The sequence below is a fragment of the Gallinula chloropus genome (assembly GCF_964237585.1).
Source record: "Gallinula chloropus genome assembly, chromosome: 8".
Lineage (NCBI taxonomy): Eukaryota > Metazoa > Chordata > Aves > Gruiformes > Rallidae > Gallinula > Gallinula chloropus.
In genome coordinates, this window is record NC_140093.1 from 14,456,063 (window position 1) to 14,473,986 (window position 17,924).

Genomic DNA, 17,924 nt, shown 5'->3' on the forward strand with positions numbered 1-17,924 from the left:
TAATTTTAACCACCACTGAAGCCAAACATAAAAATAATTTATCTGGAATCCTGAATAACCAATTACTCCCATATAACTTTTGAATCAATTTTATATTATTGTTCTATTACATATTCACCTACATACCCAAACACAGAGAGCAATTGAGTGTATCATACCTTCATCGTAACAGTTATAACCATAACGGTGAAGACCAAGGTACCAAATGTCCAGTTTCCAAACATCTAAGAATATGGCAAGGCAAAAATCATGGAAGAAAAAGAAAAAGAATCAATTAAGAACATTCCTGGTAAGTTAGATGCTTCTCGACTCAGCAATATTAATGAAACAAGTCTGTGGACACAAGCTTGTGACAATTAATCATCATGAAAAGCAAGAAGGATACAGCACAAAGTACTAGAAAAAATACAGCTTATGAGGGGAACAAAATTAACAAGGCACAAGTCACCTTCCTTCTTGGTTCAAAACAAATCACCAGAAAGACTACATGAAAGATGAAGAAAGTCCAAAACGGTAATATGAAATGGTAGGAAAATGAAGATATCAATTTGATCAATTAAGTATAAACATCAAATAGAAAATAAATATTGGATAGAAGGTATTCAGTTTAACAAACGTACAAAACACTGAGTTTAAACTTTTCATTTTCAACATGCAGCATTACCTGGAAGTTCACTTTTTACCCCAAGCACAATTTTACAATTCAAAAATAATGGTGTCATTCTACTTTAAAAGAAATAAAGACACTTTGTTTCAAGGCTAACACACAATTAATTAAGCTTCAACTCCAAACTGCTGTATCTGTCACTTTTGTATTCTCTTGCCCACGTAAATTAAACTATCAAAACTCTGAACAAGTTCTACAACAACAAAATCTCAGCTCTGACAACCAAGCAGGGATGCTGAGTTTGTCATCTATCTACACACATGCTACTCAGACACACGCTGCCATTCTACAACAGGTCCCACACTTTGCTCCTACAAGCGGTCCGGGTGCTGAAACTACGACGTTGCTGTTCCGTAGCGATTATTCCCACTGACATACTGAACAAGGACTAAAGCCTCCACTCGGTATTTACCAGTGGCAAACTAAGCAAGCAAGGAGAGAGGTACCACATGCAGACAGGCAAAGTCATCCTAGAGTTGATTTGTTAGTACAGCACAGAGGCACAGTACTGGGATTCGCACAGTTGTAGTCCTTGTTACAGAGCTCTGACCAAAAATTCCCAACAGCCTGGTGATAAACTCACAACTGCTCTTCTCATCTTTACACAAGATACGAAATTGAGGCAGCCGTGAGTCTGGATTTAAAGTTCATTTTCAAGATCTCTGTTACAACATGTCTTCTGAAGCCTTCTATTTACTTTTCACCACGACACGAACCTTTAACAAGAAACATGCTTGTTAATGACCTTAAGGTAGAATTAGACCACTGCTCCTGAGCGACCCGTGAAAGAAAGTGTCTTTGCTAACACTGCTCTGGACGGCCACAGAGTTAGAATGCACAACGCAAACAGGTTCTTGCCACCATTTTATTTTTGAACACATTTACACTGTGGATGCTGCATCTTTTAAGCCTGTGAAGTGACAGATACAATATTTTGTATCTCCTCCTCTTCTAAACTCTTACCATTTGCCTGTTAGGTTTCAATATCTGACGACATGCACGGCATGGAAAAGGGGGGAGAAAAAAAGAACTAAAAGATCAAATTGTTGTACAATCCGTTGAGGCAAGCCTAACAAGCTACCAGCATTATCAAATTATTTACAGTCCCCTTTACTCTGCTTTGCTGACAAGTGAGAACCCAATGAAAATGTGAGGCCTTGCATTGACAGTACATGTTCACACAAAGTGGTCGCTTCTGGAGGCCTGTCACAAGGAAGCACTTCAGCAGTACACGAGTTTTGTCTTGGTCTTAACTTTGGCTTTTCAAGGCACACATTAAATTTGCAACATACTTTATACCGTACATATATTACTGCAACACAAGCTCCACCAGTCCCAATCTTTTAGCAAACACAAAGAGGTAGAGAGTAATTCCAAATAAAAAAAATTGAAAAACTTGGAATGTAAGATCACATCACAGAAAACATGAAAAGCCAAATGGCATCTGAAAACTATTTCTAGAATGCTCATTCACTAAGCATAATTAAAAAATCTTGAGGTTAATTTAGACAAGAAATAATTAAAAGAAGTTTCTCCATAAAGTCTGTATTAACACACTAGCCTAGATGTGTGGTCTAGGACATAATCTGTTCCTCAAACTAAACATTCATTATTAAATACAATGAAAAAATGGTTCCTGCCTTGTGGACATTTGCTAAGCTGTTTTGAAATGAGGTGCTTCGTCAACCAATACAGAGGCACAGAAATGGGCTGATTCACAGTGTAAATTATTTCATTATACGCGTACTGACAGCCCTTTACCAATTCACAAGAACATCAAAGTCACACAGCTTCTAGCAAATGACAAGAGAGGATACATTCCTATCTGCACCTAAGAGAAATTTTAATCTGAAGCACATTATTTTAACATTCTTATCAAACATCTCATGCTGAAATATGTACTCCAGCTAGCTGCACCACTCTCCTTTTATTGCTCCTTTCTCTGCAGGGATACCAGTCACCAGTTTGCATGCTCACTGGTTTTGGTCACTCAGGACAGTTCTGTCCATTGTCTGCACACCATCAGATGCAAAACTTTTATTCTTGGTAACCTCCTTGAGCTCATGCCCACCATCTGTCAGCAGGTGACCACTGCAAAGCCAGCATGATGCTATTTTTGTACCTCGTGTCACAACTTGCAACTCTACCAAGCACGAGAACAAGCAAGTATGAAGAAATGAGTAAGGATGAGGGGAACAAATGTCACTACCCATAACAGTATTATGAGAGAAATCAGAATCTAATTGTTCTAAATGGGGTTAACTAAGAACTGTGAAAAATGAGGAAGCAGACCTGTAACAGTTTCACCCACGTTCTAGTTTTCTGAGTATGATTGTTCCTGTTAACTTTTACATCTTTAAAACAGAAAGAGTCAAGCTGGTATTTGATGATTTAAGCTATTGTCTTAAAAACATTTATGGAACAAAAAGTGTAATTTGAAAGCAGCTTGCACTACTTAATTTTTAAGATTCCTGAGTCACTAAATAATACCTTTTCAGAAGAAGCTTTAAGATTTTCACACTTAAGCCTAGTTTTGTAACAGATGCTGAAGAAACAGCTTCCACACAAAGAAACATCACTCTTGATAGCACACATGAATATTGGCAAAACATTACATAGTTCATAAAAGAAAAACAAACCCAAACAAACCCTAAGAGTCTTCTGACACAAGAGGACTTTTCAAAAAAACATTTAAGAAATATCACCAAAAGTACAGTGGTAGAATGATAATTATATTGTACCTGGCCATTTCCCAGCAGAGAAGTATCTTCTCCCATTAGAAGATATGAGCCATAAAAGAAAACAAATGCATGAAAGAAGCCCAAGATGGTCCAGTAAAGAAATGGTTTAAATCCCAGATGGGCATTTTTACTGATGTCTCTGCAGAAATAAAACAGATTTTGGATTTCAGATTATCTTTATGTAACCCATTAGCTATTCACATTGCATGACTGTTCTGCTTTGAATAAATGTAACTTTCAACTGTACCAAGATACATTTAATGAATGCTGACATATGAAAAAAATGTATAAATCATGAGCAAAAAAAGAAATCCCAAGTCCTCATGATTTGCCTCTGCTTTATAGAGGGATCACCAATGGCAAGGGTCTTTGATGGGTCAAATTCAGAACAGCACAAACTAGAAATATTTTCCCTGGAGGTGGAATTTCAAGAGGAAGAAAAAAGTCAGGTCTCTTGATGCCTACCTCTTGTTCTGCTTTAAAGACCTTTAGGAAAAGAGAAACATCTAATAGACATATCTTTTTCACAAAAATATATACTTTTTTTTTCCTCAAAGCAGCAGCATGCAGTGCAACATGCAACCACTGGGAGGACATCTAATTCCACAGGAAATCACTTTGCCTCTTAGTAAAGCATTTTCATGGTGATTCCTCTAACCAGTGTCCTAGTTTTTCATTTGCATATCTGAGTGATTTCAACCTCATACTATAATGAAGAAGGGCTTCCAATCATGTAAGCTGACCAAGCGCTTAAGTCTCTTCCAGTCTTAGCATGACTGCCATAAAAAGATGCCTCTCAAAATACTCATGTTAATTAACTCTTAGGATGAAAACTATGTAGCTGCAGTTCTTCCCTCCAGAACAGTTACTAAAAATTGCATAAATTACAGATAAAAACACTGTTGGAATGCATATTAGCAAGTTCTGATTTCTGCAGATGCCACTGTTGTTCTGATGTGTTACTGTGACAAGACATGAAAGCCATACGTACCGATAGAGCACAGGTTTACTCTGCAATACATGCGGATGCACATGCTGCTCAAAAAGACTGTATATGAGGACAGGCAAGGAAGTGAAACAAATATTGTACAAAGTCAGGTATACACTGTCATAGAGCGTCTGAAAAAGGAAACAAAAATTACTCTGCGGCTTGTAAAGAAAAAAGTTGTCTAGATTTATTAAAACACTAATAGCAGCAGCAAGTCATTAGGTGAATTTACTGGTCAGAAAACCAGCTATACTTGTATAACCATGCAGTAACATCAGGCTATCAAATATAAAATATTAAGCTGGGTATTTGTTAACTGTGAAATCTGTGCTGCTACTGAGTAGTTCTTTCCTGGTTTTTTTTGTTATTTATCCTGAGTGTTTCATACACATTTACCAAGGTGTAATGCATACAATACTTACTTGTTGTGAAAACAAACAGAAGAACTGATATAAAAATTGTGGTGTAATAAAGCACACATTCTGAAAAAAGAAATAGTGAAGGATAATGGTTAATCCTCAGTACATCTCTCACGACCCTAGAAAAAATTGATAACTCTTACAGCTGATAAAAACACACAGGGAGAGCATAAAGCATGTCAGCTTTTTACTTGGCTATATGAAGCAATATGCTTTGCTTAACAGCATATTTTTTTTGTTCTTTGGGACAACAAAACTGAGAATATAAATCGTATGTACTTGATTAACACATCTCATTATGGGAGTACAAGCACTATTAAAGGAGGGGAAAGAAATCCATTTTCCCATCAGTTTCTTTTTAAGAATTTATTTGCAAAATAGTTTCCACATTTCATTCAAGAAAGCATGTGCCCTGCTCATGTGAGCTTTTTGCATGGAGGTAGACAAAGCAGAACCCCAAGCCTAACACCTGTTATCTTCAAATGAAAGCAAACAACAGAAGATAAAAGTGGCCTGGTGGTCAATGCTAGAATTGCTCAGAAATTTCAAGTCAGATAGTGAATTATGACTTATCAAAACTGATGATCAAGTAAAAGTTATTAGCCTTGTGTTTCAGTGAGCCCAGCCCTGCAGTGTCTCACCCCAGGATTTCTTGCATCAGTGCTGGGACTGTTAAGCTTTAAGGTGAGCCTGCCGGCAAAGAGCACCCTCTCCCCCTTCCTGTTGGTCCTTTCCTCCCTCAACTACCTCCTGTGCTTTTTCCTTTTCAGAAATATGAATAAATTTGGTTTATATTAAATCAGAAAAAAAAAAAAAAAGGTTCTACTTTTACATCTTGCTAAATAATGCATTTAATTTCAAGCTTGTAATACTGGTCTCAGAGAGTACATACTACTGCCTCCCAGCCTAGGCAAGCTCACTGTGGTATATTTAAAGCCCATTTCTAGGTGGAATTTCAGAGTTGAACTCCTGCATTTGGCTGTAAAATATATAAAAAAAAAAAAAAAGGCCCAGAAAACATGTTTGAACAGAGACATTTAACCTGTTCCAAACAAAATTAGATCTGAAATAAATTTCTCACTGGGAAAAAGTCACACATTTTTCTGTAAACTTCACTAGTGCTCTTGGAAGACTTACCTTATAAAAAAAGTACTGTACAAGGGTTGCTATTCTAATATAGTAAAGGTGCCCATGAACAAAAAGCAGCTTGGAGAGGAATTTAAACCGTGCAATTGCATAGTCACTGTTTCTTACAGCTTGTCTTCCTTCTTTGCCCATGATTCCTGTAGTATTTGGGAAACAAAACAGAAAATAGGCTAAATATTGTAAAAAGTAAAGTTACAGTTCTGTTTTCCTGCACTTCAACATTACAAAGACTTCAGCAACTTTCTTCTCTTACAATAACAGTTTACTTACTCTAATGGGGTGACAGTGCTTATCACCCGAAACATAGATTTCTAAAAACTATTATTAAGATTAGGATAAACAGAGAACTCACTACGTACTTTTACAGAAGAAACTGGCCCAGAATTCCAGAAAACCAGACACTTAAAAATGCTGGTTGCTTTTTCTAAAAAAACAAAACCAAACCCAAACAAAACCCAAAAAAGCTAAAGGTCCCTTGCCACCCTCCATGGCAAAGCCTTGCTAGTTCTTACCAACATACATGTAATGTCTAATACATTAATTACAATAAAACCTTGGGTGATTTTATTATTAATAAGCTTCATATAATTTTATTTTAATAAGTTAGCTGTATTTGCTATTAACCTGAAACCTTCTCAAGCAAGCTATACCCATTGCCTTAAAAATCACAGCCACACGATTTACATGATAAACATTATATACACCTTTCTAATCACAAAGGTGACAGATTAAATACCCTGATCTACCAGTACCCAATGTAAGAACCTTCAGCATTTACTACTAGAATAAACACCATCCAAAGTCAGTAAAGGAAATACCCAAACACTATGCAATAGGTACCAATTCAGTTGTGTACATTTTGGTTTGTACTCAGTTATACAAACACACTAGAAAAAAAGTTTTAAAAGTCCTGTCCAGATAACAGAAAATAACATAAGTGCAGAAAACTACCAAGCTTAGCTGAGAATCCGTAAGTTTATCTTAAGATATGTAATGAAAGGCTTCTCCTCAAAGACAAACTAGGCACAAATGGCATTTCTCTAGTGTTCTCAAGGCAGCATTAAAAGCAGGAGCTCCAATTATAGGTGGACTACACAATAAGCCTAACACTTGTGAAAGCAAACAGCCTTCAATTTTAAATTTCAATAAAACATTCCTATGAGTGACTCAGGTTAACATCCTGACATTCATAGGTGCAAGACCATCAGAAGCTTATCTGTTTTTAAACACTGTTCTTGATCTTATCCTTTACTAAAACGTGCATCTTATTGCCTTTATCTTATCTAACAAAAGTGAGTTACCTATGCCAACGTGTGCTTCTTGTATCATGCTCACATCATTAGCACCATCGCCGATCGCTAACGTTATAGGTTTCTCTGGAGAGGTTTTTAACAGTCGCACTACCTGGTGGGAGGAAAAAAGGCAGAAATTTTTCAAATTAGTCTATCTACAAACCATGCCTCCAAATTCCCATGTATCTTAGTTACCTATGTGTAAACACATTTACTATGTTTTATGAATGTGCACACTTGGGTAAAAAGCATCTTTGGCATATCACATGCACAAATACACTGCTCCTTTAGAAAAGCTTGTGCTTTGGGGCACAAGCCTTGTTTAAATGTCATGCTGGACTTGAATTAATTTTGCAGCACATACTTAGATGGTCTTTCACAATACTTATCTTGGTGCCTTATCATGCAAAACAGTCAAGTAAATATTGCATCGCAACTGTTACTCAAAGAGTAGTCCAGATTCAATACTCTTTACCAGACATGCCCAGACTCTTCACATTTTCAATAGTTTACATAGTAAAGGTCATAGAGAAAACTTTGTTGGCAGTACAGGTAGATGTAAAAGAAGATTAATTTCCTTTGTTTTACTTCTCTGAAGAGATGAACTACCGATGGAAGGTTTTAATTCTGTTCCCTGAATTCCACTCTGAACAACAAACAGTACCCCACCCTGCAGAAGCAAAGAATGTGGTGCTAGGATAGAAAGGCCATAACCGAGCCATGTGCATTGATTTGAGAATTCTTCATACATGGAATGAGATGACAACTCCATGTCTTCAACTGCAAGAACAGTAAAGAATGAGAAAGAGACTACTAAAGTAGCAGAACACCTGGTGCACTCATGAGACAATAGAAAAATATTTGTTTGAACTACCCTGAAGATTTAATCTCAGTAAAATCAGCTGAGGAAAATACGTGTTTAGACAGAAATTTCCACACAACACAGAAGTACGGTGCAAACCAGGCCTGCTAGTATGATCACATATGCATTGTTAGCACAGGCAGTGGGATGGGAACAGCCACTGGAGAACGTAAATGCTGTAAAGAACCCTGAACCAGCATCCAGTGCTGTTGGGAAAAAAGAAAATAAGTGATATAACTGCTGGAACTAATCACTGCAAAAGAAGAATAAACCCCCCCAATGTATTAGTGTGTAAAGATCAATATATGCTGCTATTAAGGAAAAGTCTTTTTTTATTATTTTTAAAGCAACACTGTTATCACCAATGGTATTCTCAGCCATGTTCTGCAAAGTAGGAGAAGACAGCACAGAAGGAGGAAAAAGGTTGTTTATGTAAAAGGTGCTAATGCCCCAGGAAGAAAGCAGATCTCTAATGTAAGCACCAACAATATTCTAAGTAGACAAGGGTTTCCCAGATGAGTTTTTACGTTAAGGAGAATTATTAAGTTATTAACTTCCTACAGAGCTCTAACAACATACATTTCACTAATTCAGTCATAAGTGGGCTGCAGAGGTAAAGGTGTGAATGCAGATCCAGAAGGCATTCTAAGAAACTGAAAACACTTGCCTATGAAAAGATATTGCCCTCTGCCTCTGAAGTTCCAGAAAACCCAAAGGGTAAATACCAAGAGAGCAAAAACTGTATGTGGCAAGCAGACCCAGACAACTGCATTCAAATAACGGAGCTGCAGCTGGCTGCGTCAGTCCATTGACTCAGAGTGATAACTCACTTAACATGAGGAAAACAATGGTGATTAAATACAGTCCACAGTTCAGAGACATCCACCAGACTGTTGCAATACACTATCTCATTGCAGGTACTGATATTCCAAGTTTAAAGGTTCCCTATTCCTAAGGAGTAATTATTTTGAGTATGTTTACCATTAGCTCTAAGTAAGCAGCATTAAAAAGCCTTTAAAGCATCCAAGGCTGTAGCATGTCACCCAGATCCTCCCTCAGGAGACATCGAAGACTGCAGTAATTCAGACAGACAAATATCCACGCCAAAAGGTCAAGACAAATCCTCTGGCAAATTTTACCAACAGCAATCAGCAGCAGCTCTGAATGACTGACATGAAAGCTGTTTAAGAAGGCTTCTGAGCCATAAAATATACAAAAATAAGTAGTGAGACCGCTAGCCATATATTAACAAGCATTAAAATTAAAGGAAGTGATGAGGGAAATATTAAAACTGAGTTTCAGCTTAACCTTGGAATAAACCTCACAAAAAGTGTGCCTAGAGCAGAAAATCAAACGCAAGGGTAGAATAAACTGCAATACATTTCCTTCCCCACCCTTCCCTCCCACACTGTACAGCATTTGTCTCAGTGATTTATAGACTCCAGTGTTTAAGATTAAAAAGTCACTTCCACAAAAATTAGGTTTCACTGTAGTTCATGACAAAACACAGGAAATAATGGAGATTATCTGCTGGACAGGATAAGAATTAAGGAAGCATTACTGGCTGCTATTTGCCAAACTTGGCAGTACAAAACACATTGCAAATCAAGTTAAATGACAAAATAAGAACAAGGACACAAGACAGGCAAGTAACTACACCCTAAAGAGAGGATGGCAAAAATTTCAGCTGAGTGAAATTGGGTACATCCAACTGCTTTTCACATAGCAGTCACAAACAACTTGTAGCATTTTACTGAAACTAGTATTAAACTAGTTTTTATATACAGATGAACAGTTTCATGGTGAAGTGACTCTAAAGACTGCATTTTAAGTCTGGCTAAATGTTGGAAGTGGGAAGAACAATCTCAGAACAGGTCACTTATAGTATAGTAAAGCAGCCCACTCTCTTCTGCACATCTAGTACCTCACATAAGTGTTTCCCAGTGCTTGAAACAGATGTCTTTTTTCCTTTTCTCCTTGACAAATTGTAAAAATACAGTAGGGCAACAGTGTCCTTTCAAAGATTTAATACTACTGGAAATACATGCAAAAAGCCTGAAAAGCATACAGATAAGCTAGGAGCACAGTAAATTAAGAAATATTTCAAGACAGGTAGATCAGTGAAGAAAAAAAAAAGAAAGTAAGAAATGAAGAACACTTCAAACAGCAGAATAAATAATACAGCTCTTTGGACCTTAGCTTCTCAGAGTTTAAAAAAAATTTAAAAACTGAATTTAAATTGTATGTGATGTGTATTTGAATAAAATTAAGTACACGTGAAAGAAAAATGGTCTTAGAAGAGAACATTAAGGCAAACCTGCCCTGGAGACTGTGTCCCAGCTCCCCTTCCATTCTATTTCCTCCTCAAACTCGAGTAGTTTTTAAATCTTTAGAGAAGCTTATATTTTTTTTCCCCTTTGTGAACTTTCAATTTAGCTTTTTTCATGTTGAGAAGTGATGGAACAGGCAATGCAAAAGCATACAGGTGATCCGGACAGCTACTGCTTTACAGAACAATCAATACATCGATTAAAGATCAGCCTTTTTCTTGCACAGTGGCAGTATTTTGACTGTCTCCTCCACCCACTCACAAATTTTCAAAGGCACACAGAAACTGAGCAAACTACTCCAGATTAAATGAATTTAACAAGGACTCAAAAGTCACACAAAGGGTCAGGAAAACAAACAAAACAGTTCCAGAAACCCTTGCTGCTTCAAGGCATGATAAAAATACCTACAGGACAATCCTGATTATAATCCCACGTACCTTTGCTTTCTGAAGGGGTGCCATGCGACAGCACAACACTGCAGAACAGTTTTTGCAAACTTCCATGAACAGCTTTTCATGTTCCCTGAGTGCAAGAGAGAGGCTGGTCCCATCCACCACCAGTCCATGCTGGATAACATGGTCTTCCTTTATTCTATTCAAGGACAGAAATGTTGGCTTTGTATTGAAGCGATGGGAAAAGTTAAATTTTGTTATGAACTATGGAGGTGCCCATACAATAAATGTTAGCTCGTTACACAGACTGCTTCTTCAAGTCGTTAATAAACAGATTTCTAAAAATCAATGTGTTTGGCACAGACAAAGAGATTATGCTAAAATTTGAAAATAAAAGCAAGCCAAGCCAAGATCATCACTAAGATCATGCCATCTCAGGTATTTTTACCTTTTGGCTAGCTGCCTCAGTTGCTCTGCGCATGTACTGTCTGACTTGTGCTGCACAAGCTCAAGGATGTTCATGGTTCTGTGGAAGTGTCCACATGACAAACTGACACTAACAGCCGTTTCGTGCTTATCGCCAGTGAGCACCCACACTTTGATACCAGCCAACCTGAGCGCTTCTATAGTTTCTTGGACTTTGTCCTGCAGCCTAGAAATGAGAAAAATCTTAAATAAGCAATCAAAAACTTCACCAAAAGAGAGCTCACACTAACCCCACTGTCAGGATGATTTAAGAGTGCATTTCCAATGTTACATTTTCACAGCATCATAGTCCAGCAGACGATGTTCTGTTACCAGTGATAAAACAAAGGCCTTGATGAAACAAAAACTGAACTTCAACCTGGCTGAGTGGTCAAAACTCTGTAATAAGCACTTCTTAATTAAGTACCATCACAGCATTTGAGAATCTTTAGAACAGTCTACAACAGTTACAATCTACTGGGGTAAAGCTTTTAAGTGCTCCATATACACATTCCAGTGTGCAATACACACTCTGACTTACAGAACACACACCATAGAAACAGAATGCTTTGTAAAGTAGCTCTGTATAGAAGTTTTCCCAAGGAATTAGCCATTACCCTAAATATTTACTGCAATTACTGTTTCACACACATTAAATCTCTCCCAATGAAGCATACTATACGTCACCATTATTATGCCAAAATCAGATGGTACAACATATGTTGTGAACGCTCTGCACTCCAAAGAGCGGCAAACACACTACAGAAGAACAGCACAGAACCTTTGCTGGTTGCAGGAGAGTTTTTCATTGCACACATCCCATTTCAGTTATAAATCCTAAACTCGCTATGGTTTTGAATGTAGTTAGCAGAAACTCCATTGCATACTTGTCTTCTACTCCTGTAGCCCCAAGTAATTCCAGATCCCTTTCTATGAAGTTGAATACATCTGCTAATCTTTCTTCCCGTTGTTGTAAGGCAGTCCTGGCCTCATGAAGGCGTTTGCCAATTTCTTGATACTCCTCAGGTGTGAATCTTCTGTAGGCTACGCACAAAGTTCTTAGTCCTTTCTGTGAGGAAATAAAAGACTGCATTCAGAGTAGACGAGATTCTGATCTAACAAGGTGTCACCTGCAATTTCTTCACTTCAAGTCACAATTTGTGCCACAACAATTTTCTTCCCATCAGCTGGGCAACTGCAGACACTTACCAAAGCAAATTCATCCACATGTACCCTTGTTTTGTCTATTTCTCCACTCTTACTACGAGGAAGAATAGAAGATTCTGCTCCTTTTGTAAATAAAAGCTTTTCCCCTAAAAAGCAAAACAGAACAGAAATTAAGAATACATGCTATTTAAGAATACATGCTATTTAAGAAGTTCTCAACTGCAGCATGTGCAACTTCCAATTACTTACCAGACGGGCTCTCTACTTACCAGAGGGGCTCTCTACAATGACACTCATTCGTCTGCGATTTGGATCAAACTCCAACACATGAAGCAGTTTATACCTGTATTTTGTATTTTAAAAGAAGATGGAAGGGGAATAAAGCATTTTTTGAAATAAATTTCCAGATACAATTACTTATAAATACACACTTAACACACAAAGCTTTGCCCAAAGTTTCATTTTTATACAGAAACGCTATATGCTACCACTGTTGAGCAACAATCACTGTGATTGGTGTTTGTGCAACTGATTGCTTTTCATCACTTTATATACATTTAATTCTGTTTTATAAGAGTTTCTTATACTAATAGGAGGATTTTCTTGAATACTAGCTTTACACCTTTTTAGCACAAACTGTAAGACCTGAATAAACAATCCAGTTTTCCAGCTCTACTACAGTCTCAACCTTTGAGGAACAGAAAGATGCAAAGCATAACTAAAGTGTGCTTTAGAACTTCCACAACATTCTTCATCTCAGTATCAATTGGTAAGGAATAAGATGCAAGCTAACTTGAAGGCATCAAGGGAAAAGCTTTAAAAAGAGCATGTTGTGGAAAAGGAAGGTTTTCTTAGGCACAGAGAGGATTAAAAGGAGAACTTTACATTAGTCCTCACTACTGTTCTGTCCTTCAGAAGAAACAAGGAATAAAATTTAATACCTCTCCGGTTTTCCAAGGCTTTTTACTTCCATAGTGTCCCCACTAGTTCCAGTAAATACTACTCCAACCCTAAAAGTAAAAGGAAATATATATTTTATTATCACTTTAGACACAATAGCTATTGATTGTTAGGGATGGGGGGGAACAAAAGAAAAGAGACTCTTGCACCTCTTTACTGCTCTCCATTTCTAGATGAAATGAAGAATGCCCACTTTCTACAATGTTTTAACAGCAACATACCATGTCCCCTATAACTTCGCAAGGACTTCCATAAATATTTTAAATCATCACTTTGTAATACACCTGGGGTTTTTTGTGTATTTGGTTTTGTATGTTTTCATAACAAACTGACAGTGCCAGGCTGTGGGCTTTACAATCTGAGATTTAAGGTTGCTCTTACCCCAAATTGCCTGTCCTACGTGGCAATTTCTACATTAGGTAGTTTTGGCATTCCAACTCACCGTCTTGCAGCTTCAACTAAAGCTTTCTCATCTGGTGAAGAAGCATAATACTCCAATGGGGTTGCTATTCCATTGGCGTGCCAGGGACCATCAGCACCATCTGTCTGATCTGCACTGATCTGTACTGTATGACAAAGACAAACTGCTTTCAAGAAGAGTTCTTCTTCTTTCATCTGTAAGAAAGAAAATTTATTTGTAGCATTTAGATATAAACACAGCTTTGAACACACTTAAAGAAAAAAAAGTTTTTACTTAAAAATCTGGCAAGTAGTCCATGTTAAATAATCACATCTCAACGTGTTTAAGTGTTATTGAACAAATAACATTTATCATTTCAAACTATTAAGGAATTCTGAAGTTCTAAAAAATACTAATGCTAGAAGAATATTTCTCTTAAGTAAAGCATTTTCTATCTAGGATGCCTACTGGGGGGCGGGTGGGGGGGAAGTCTTACCAAACTATGCCTATTTCCATCTGGGGAATCTTCAGAAAAGCCCTCTGGAGTGAGTTTACCGTTGACCTCTTGGTACTTTATGCCATTAATGGAGCACTCGCGAAACTGCATCTCATTTTCAGTTAATGTACCAGTTTTGTCTGTAAACACATACTCTACCTTTTGTAAAATAAAACAAAAAACAAACTTGAAGTTGCATATACTTGTTAGAAATAATAAACCCAGCACCTCAACTTGCACTCTCCACACCTTTTTTTGATAATGTGTGAATTTTAATTTCTGCCACTGAATATTCATACCTTCTTTTCAAATAAATCATGGAACAAAGCACAACCAATAAAAGGTCTGCAATAATGCATCTTCATATCAAAAAAAGTAGAAAATAGAAGGTTAAAATAAAAGGAGGAGAAAGTATTGTTTACTCTACCTGTCCCAGTTCCTCATTGAGGTCTGAAGTATTTACTTGTGCTCTCTGGTTTGTTTCTTCGTGATAGAGGTCAAGATCCCAGCCAATAAAAAAAGATCCAAGAAATTTCTGCATCTCAACAGTCACATAAAGTGAAATAGGTATAATAAAGTTGTAAAGTACCAGAAAAGCAAGAAAATCAGAAATAAATCTCAGAATCTACAAGGGAAAAAGAGAAAATGTAAAGATTACTGCAGTGATCAAGTGAAACATGGTTACTTAGTTATGTTTCAACATGTATGAAAATGAAAAATTGACAGAGCTGAAGTAGAACAAGTCCCGTGTACACAAGAGAACACACAGTGACACCACCAACGTGGGCATTTTCAAGTTGACCTGGTAATGCCCCTTCAGACTGATGCAAAAAGACTGCTTAAGCTACAACTAGGTGTTTCAATTCTCACATTCATTAATTTTTGTCCTTTCTACTGAATCTGTCAAGAGGGCTGCCAATTAGTATTAACTGCTGTGGTGATTCTGATTTCAAATAAAACTCTTGAAAGAGCTGGGTCTGAAATAACTGACATGTTCCTCACTCCATCAAACAGCACCATTCAGAGGCTTTTTGAGGAACCATAAATGGTGAAGGCAAACAACTGGTAGTCCATGTGGTCAAAAGGTATCTGCAAGTTTTCCATATTGGATTAGGACAGCAGAGCAACAAGAGGGTTCCTGTCTACTGGCATTCCCCAGCAACATGGGCTCTCCAGACTACATGACAGAAAATGTGGTCTCAAACCGCTGTGTTTGACACATCCATTTCACATAAATACCGTTGTAGTAGGATAGAAATTTCTCTTCACTAGGTACAATTGAAACAAACTCTGAAATGCAGCATTACAGTCTCTTTGAAGTGTCTTTTTCATTTTCACAACAAACCCAGTATCTAACTTGTACTTTGGGAAGATTCTTACCAACACCTGAATATTGAGCCAGGGGGATTAGAGATGAGAAAAACTGGGACATCTCTTTCAACTCTACCAGATATCAGTGTAGGAAATATTTTGAAAAGATGGAGTATAAAAATAGTTAACAGTTTGCAAAGCTAAATTGTGTGTTCTTCCTAATTAGGGAGTCTTGTGATAATTACTTAATAGAAGTCAGTACCAGTGATTAAGGTGTCCTTCCTGGCAGTGTTGAAAGCTGGGTTGGAAGGGGCTTTGGACAACCGGGGCTAGTGGAGGGTGACCTTTAAGGTCCCTTCCAATCCAAACCACTCTGGTTTTAAGACTATGTAAAAGAAGATATACTGAGAAGTGACAATTACTAAAGTTAGCAAGTTTATTCAAGCACTGTCTACTAAATACCAGTTGGGACAGCTGAACAGAGAAAGCAGTCCAAGTAAGGGAGTCAGCGCACTGAGAAATGCAAAGCAGATAGACTGTGGAAGTAAACAAGGAAGAGAGAAAAACAGACATGATAGGAGGAGAGTGACACTGCAGAAACAGATGGCTCCATATGCTCCCGAAGGCAAAAGGATTGAAAGATAGGGTAAATACTTATCCCAATTCTATTTGGAACTCAAGAGGCTCCACAGGTTACCTTAATTTAGATAGCAGCTACTTGGAAACAAAAATTTGACTGAACACTTCAAGCAGTTGGAAGTGCATTAAAAATGGGTGCAGGTACTAAAAATGTCACTAAATTTGAAATCTTTTACATTAAGGTAATACTTTTCAACAGTAACACTTTTATATTAAAAAGTCACTATGTGATAATCTGAGATAATAATTTTACATGAAATGGCACTGAAAGGTATTTTTTCCAGTTAAGCCACAAAAACACTTTGCATGACAAGCTTCTGAGAAAGTTACATGTTCTACTGAAATGCCAGTAAGCTCTTAACTCTCCTTGAATGAAATACATTCTATATTTACTTCTCTCTCCTTCCTGAACCCACTATGTACCAACCGCAAGTTTGGCTCTGCTTGGGAAGCTCCAAACTTGGGATTTAGACTTTTTTGTAAACAAGGCACTTACTGAGTATATTCAACTCTCAAGTGTCTGGGAGATAAGGAGAGTGTTGGGGGTGGATGTTAAACATCTGATACCACATCAGATGTGGAAACTGGATTTCAAATTCTTCTTTGCTTTGAAAACCTCTACTTAGAATCAACTCCAACCAGCTCCTGAACTGCTTTGGAATAAGCAGACTCATATAGAAATCAAAAATTAAAATACAACACAGAAAAATACAGAACGATTAGAAGACGAGACCTCAGAACTGCAGATTCAAGGAACACTTCAAAACATCCTTCCCATCTCCACAGAAAAGCAAGAAGGCAAACAGGAGCTTGAGCAAAATTACAGCCTTACAAAAGTATCTGAACAGACTCAACATCACAGAACATCCAAAATGCCTTAACTGTGAAATCAATGTAATCGAAAGTGCCTAAGAACAGCTGCCCTCCTCCTCTTCTCATTTAAGGAATGACGAAGGACACCCAAAAGAACAACTATAATAAGAACACAGAACATCACAAGTATGTCCTTACAAAACCCAACATTTTCAAAAAGCTTGGTCTTTTCATAAAGGAAAACAAAGTCCAGCCAACAAGAGGGGTAAGATATTTTTACACAAGGGTGAGGCTAGACAGGACTAACTTTCTTACTCAGACAACAGCATACAGACATGTCAGGGATCATGTGGTAAATGGGGTTCCACAGATATGCAACTAGGTAGAACTACATTACCTTACTGCTGTTTCTTTCATGCTCTGTTTTTTCATTATACCAAGGCTCATCCCATTTTTCTTCAGCTTGCCACGCATACTTTAAAATAGTACTCAGAATGGCTTCAAAGAGGAGGATTATTAGGTAAATAATCAAAAAGGAATTCATGGACCTACAAAAAGGCAAAAAAGGAAAGCATCTTCAGTTTATGTTACTTAATCCATTAACACACTGGCTGCATGAATTGATCAAAAACTTACTGCACGATTTATTTTTTCCAAGTATTTCCTGTACTTGACACAGATACAAAGTTGCTATGTGACAAACTAAGTCCTACATCTGATACAGATATACTCTACATTTAGCAATATTAAGACCAGATTAAGGTGTAAGAGTACCTCAACAACTGAATTCTGTCACATCTGTCCTTCCAAGATTTTGGGGACCAGCTTATCCTTCC

General features: G+C 37.4%; 1 protein-coding gene and 1 long non-coding RNA gene across 2 annotated transcripts in view; both read right to left on the reverse strand.

Annotated features, from left to right (window-relative positions):
• The window catches only part of ATP11B (ATPase phospholipid transporting 11B (putative)), a gene marked incomplete at its 5' end in the record, with an annotated part of 59,119 nt that overhangs the window by 12,776 nt on the left and 28,419 nt on the right, over nt 1–17,924 (reverse strand). Inside the window, 13 exons of the mRNA XM_084267570.1 lie at nt 159–224; nt 3,409–3,547; nt 4,400–4,527; nt 4,819–4,878; nt 5,953–6,098; nt 7,263–7,365; nt 10,883–11,036; nt 11,286–11,489; nt 12,190–12,371; nt 12,512–12,615; nt 14,385–14,484; nt 14,753–14,950; nt 17,486–17,636. Coding sequence (XP_084123696.1) covers nt 159–224; nt 3,409–3,547; nt 4,400–4,527; nt 4,819–4,878; nt 5,953–6,098; nt 7,263–7,365; nt 10,883–11,036; nt 11,286–11,489; nt 12,190–12,371; nt 12,512–12,615; nt 14,385–14,484; nt 14,753–14,950; nt 17,486–17,636 — 1,735 coding nt within the window. The remainder of the gene's footprint in view (nt 1–158; nt 225–3,408; nt 3,548–4,399; nt 4,528–4,818; nt 4,879–5,952; nt 6,099–7,262; nt 7,366–10,882; nt 11,037–11,285; nt 11,490–12,189; nt 12,372–12,511; nt 12,616–14,384; nt 14,485–14,752; nt 14,951–17,485; nt 17,637–17,924) is intronic.
• Nucleotides 12,747–14,336, reverse strand: LOC311194254. The gene is made up of 4 exons (XR_014617436.1): nt 14,326–14,336; nt 13,872–14,044; nt 13,411–13,479; nt 12,747–12,812 (listed from the first exon to the last, which is right to left on the reverse strand). It is a non-coding gene; the product is annotated as an uncharacterized lncRNA (long non-coding RNA).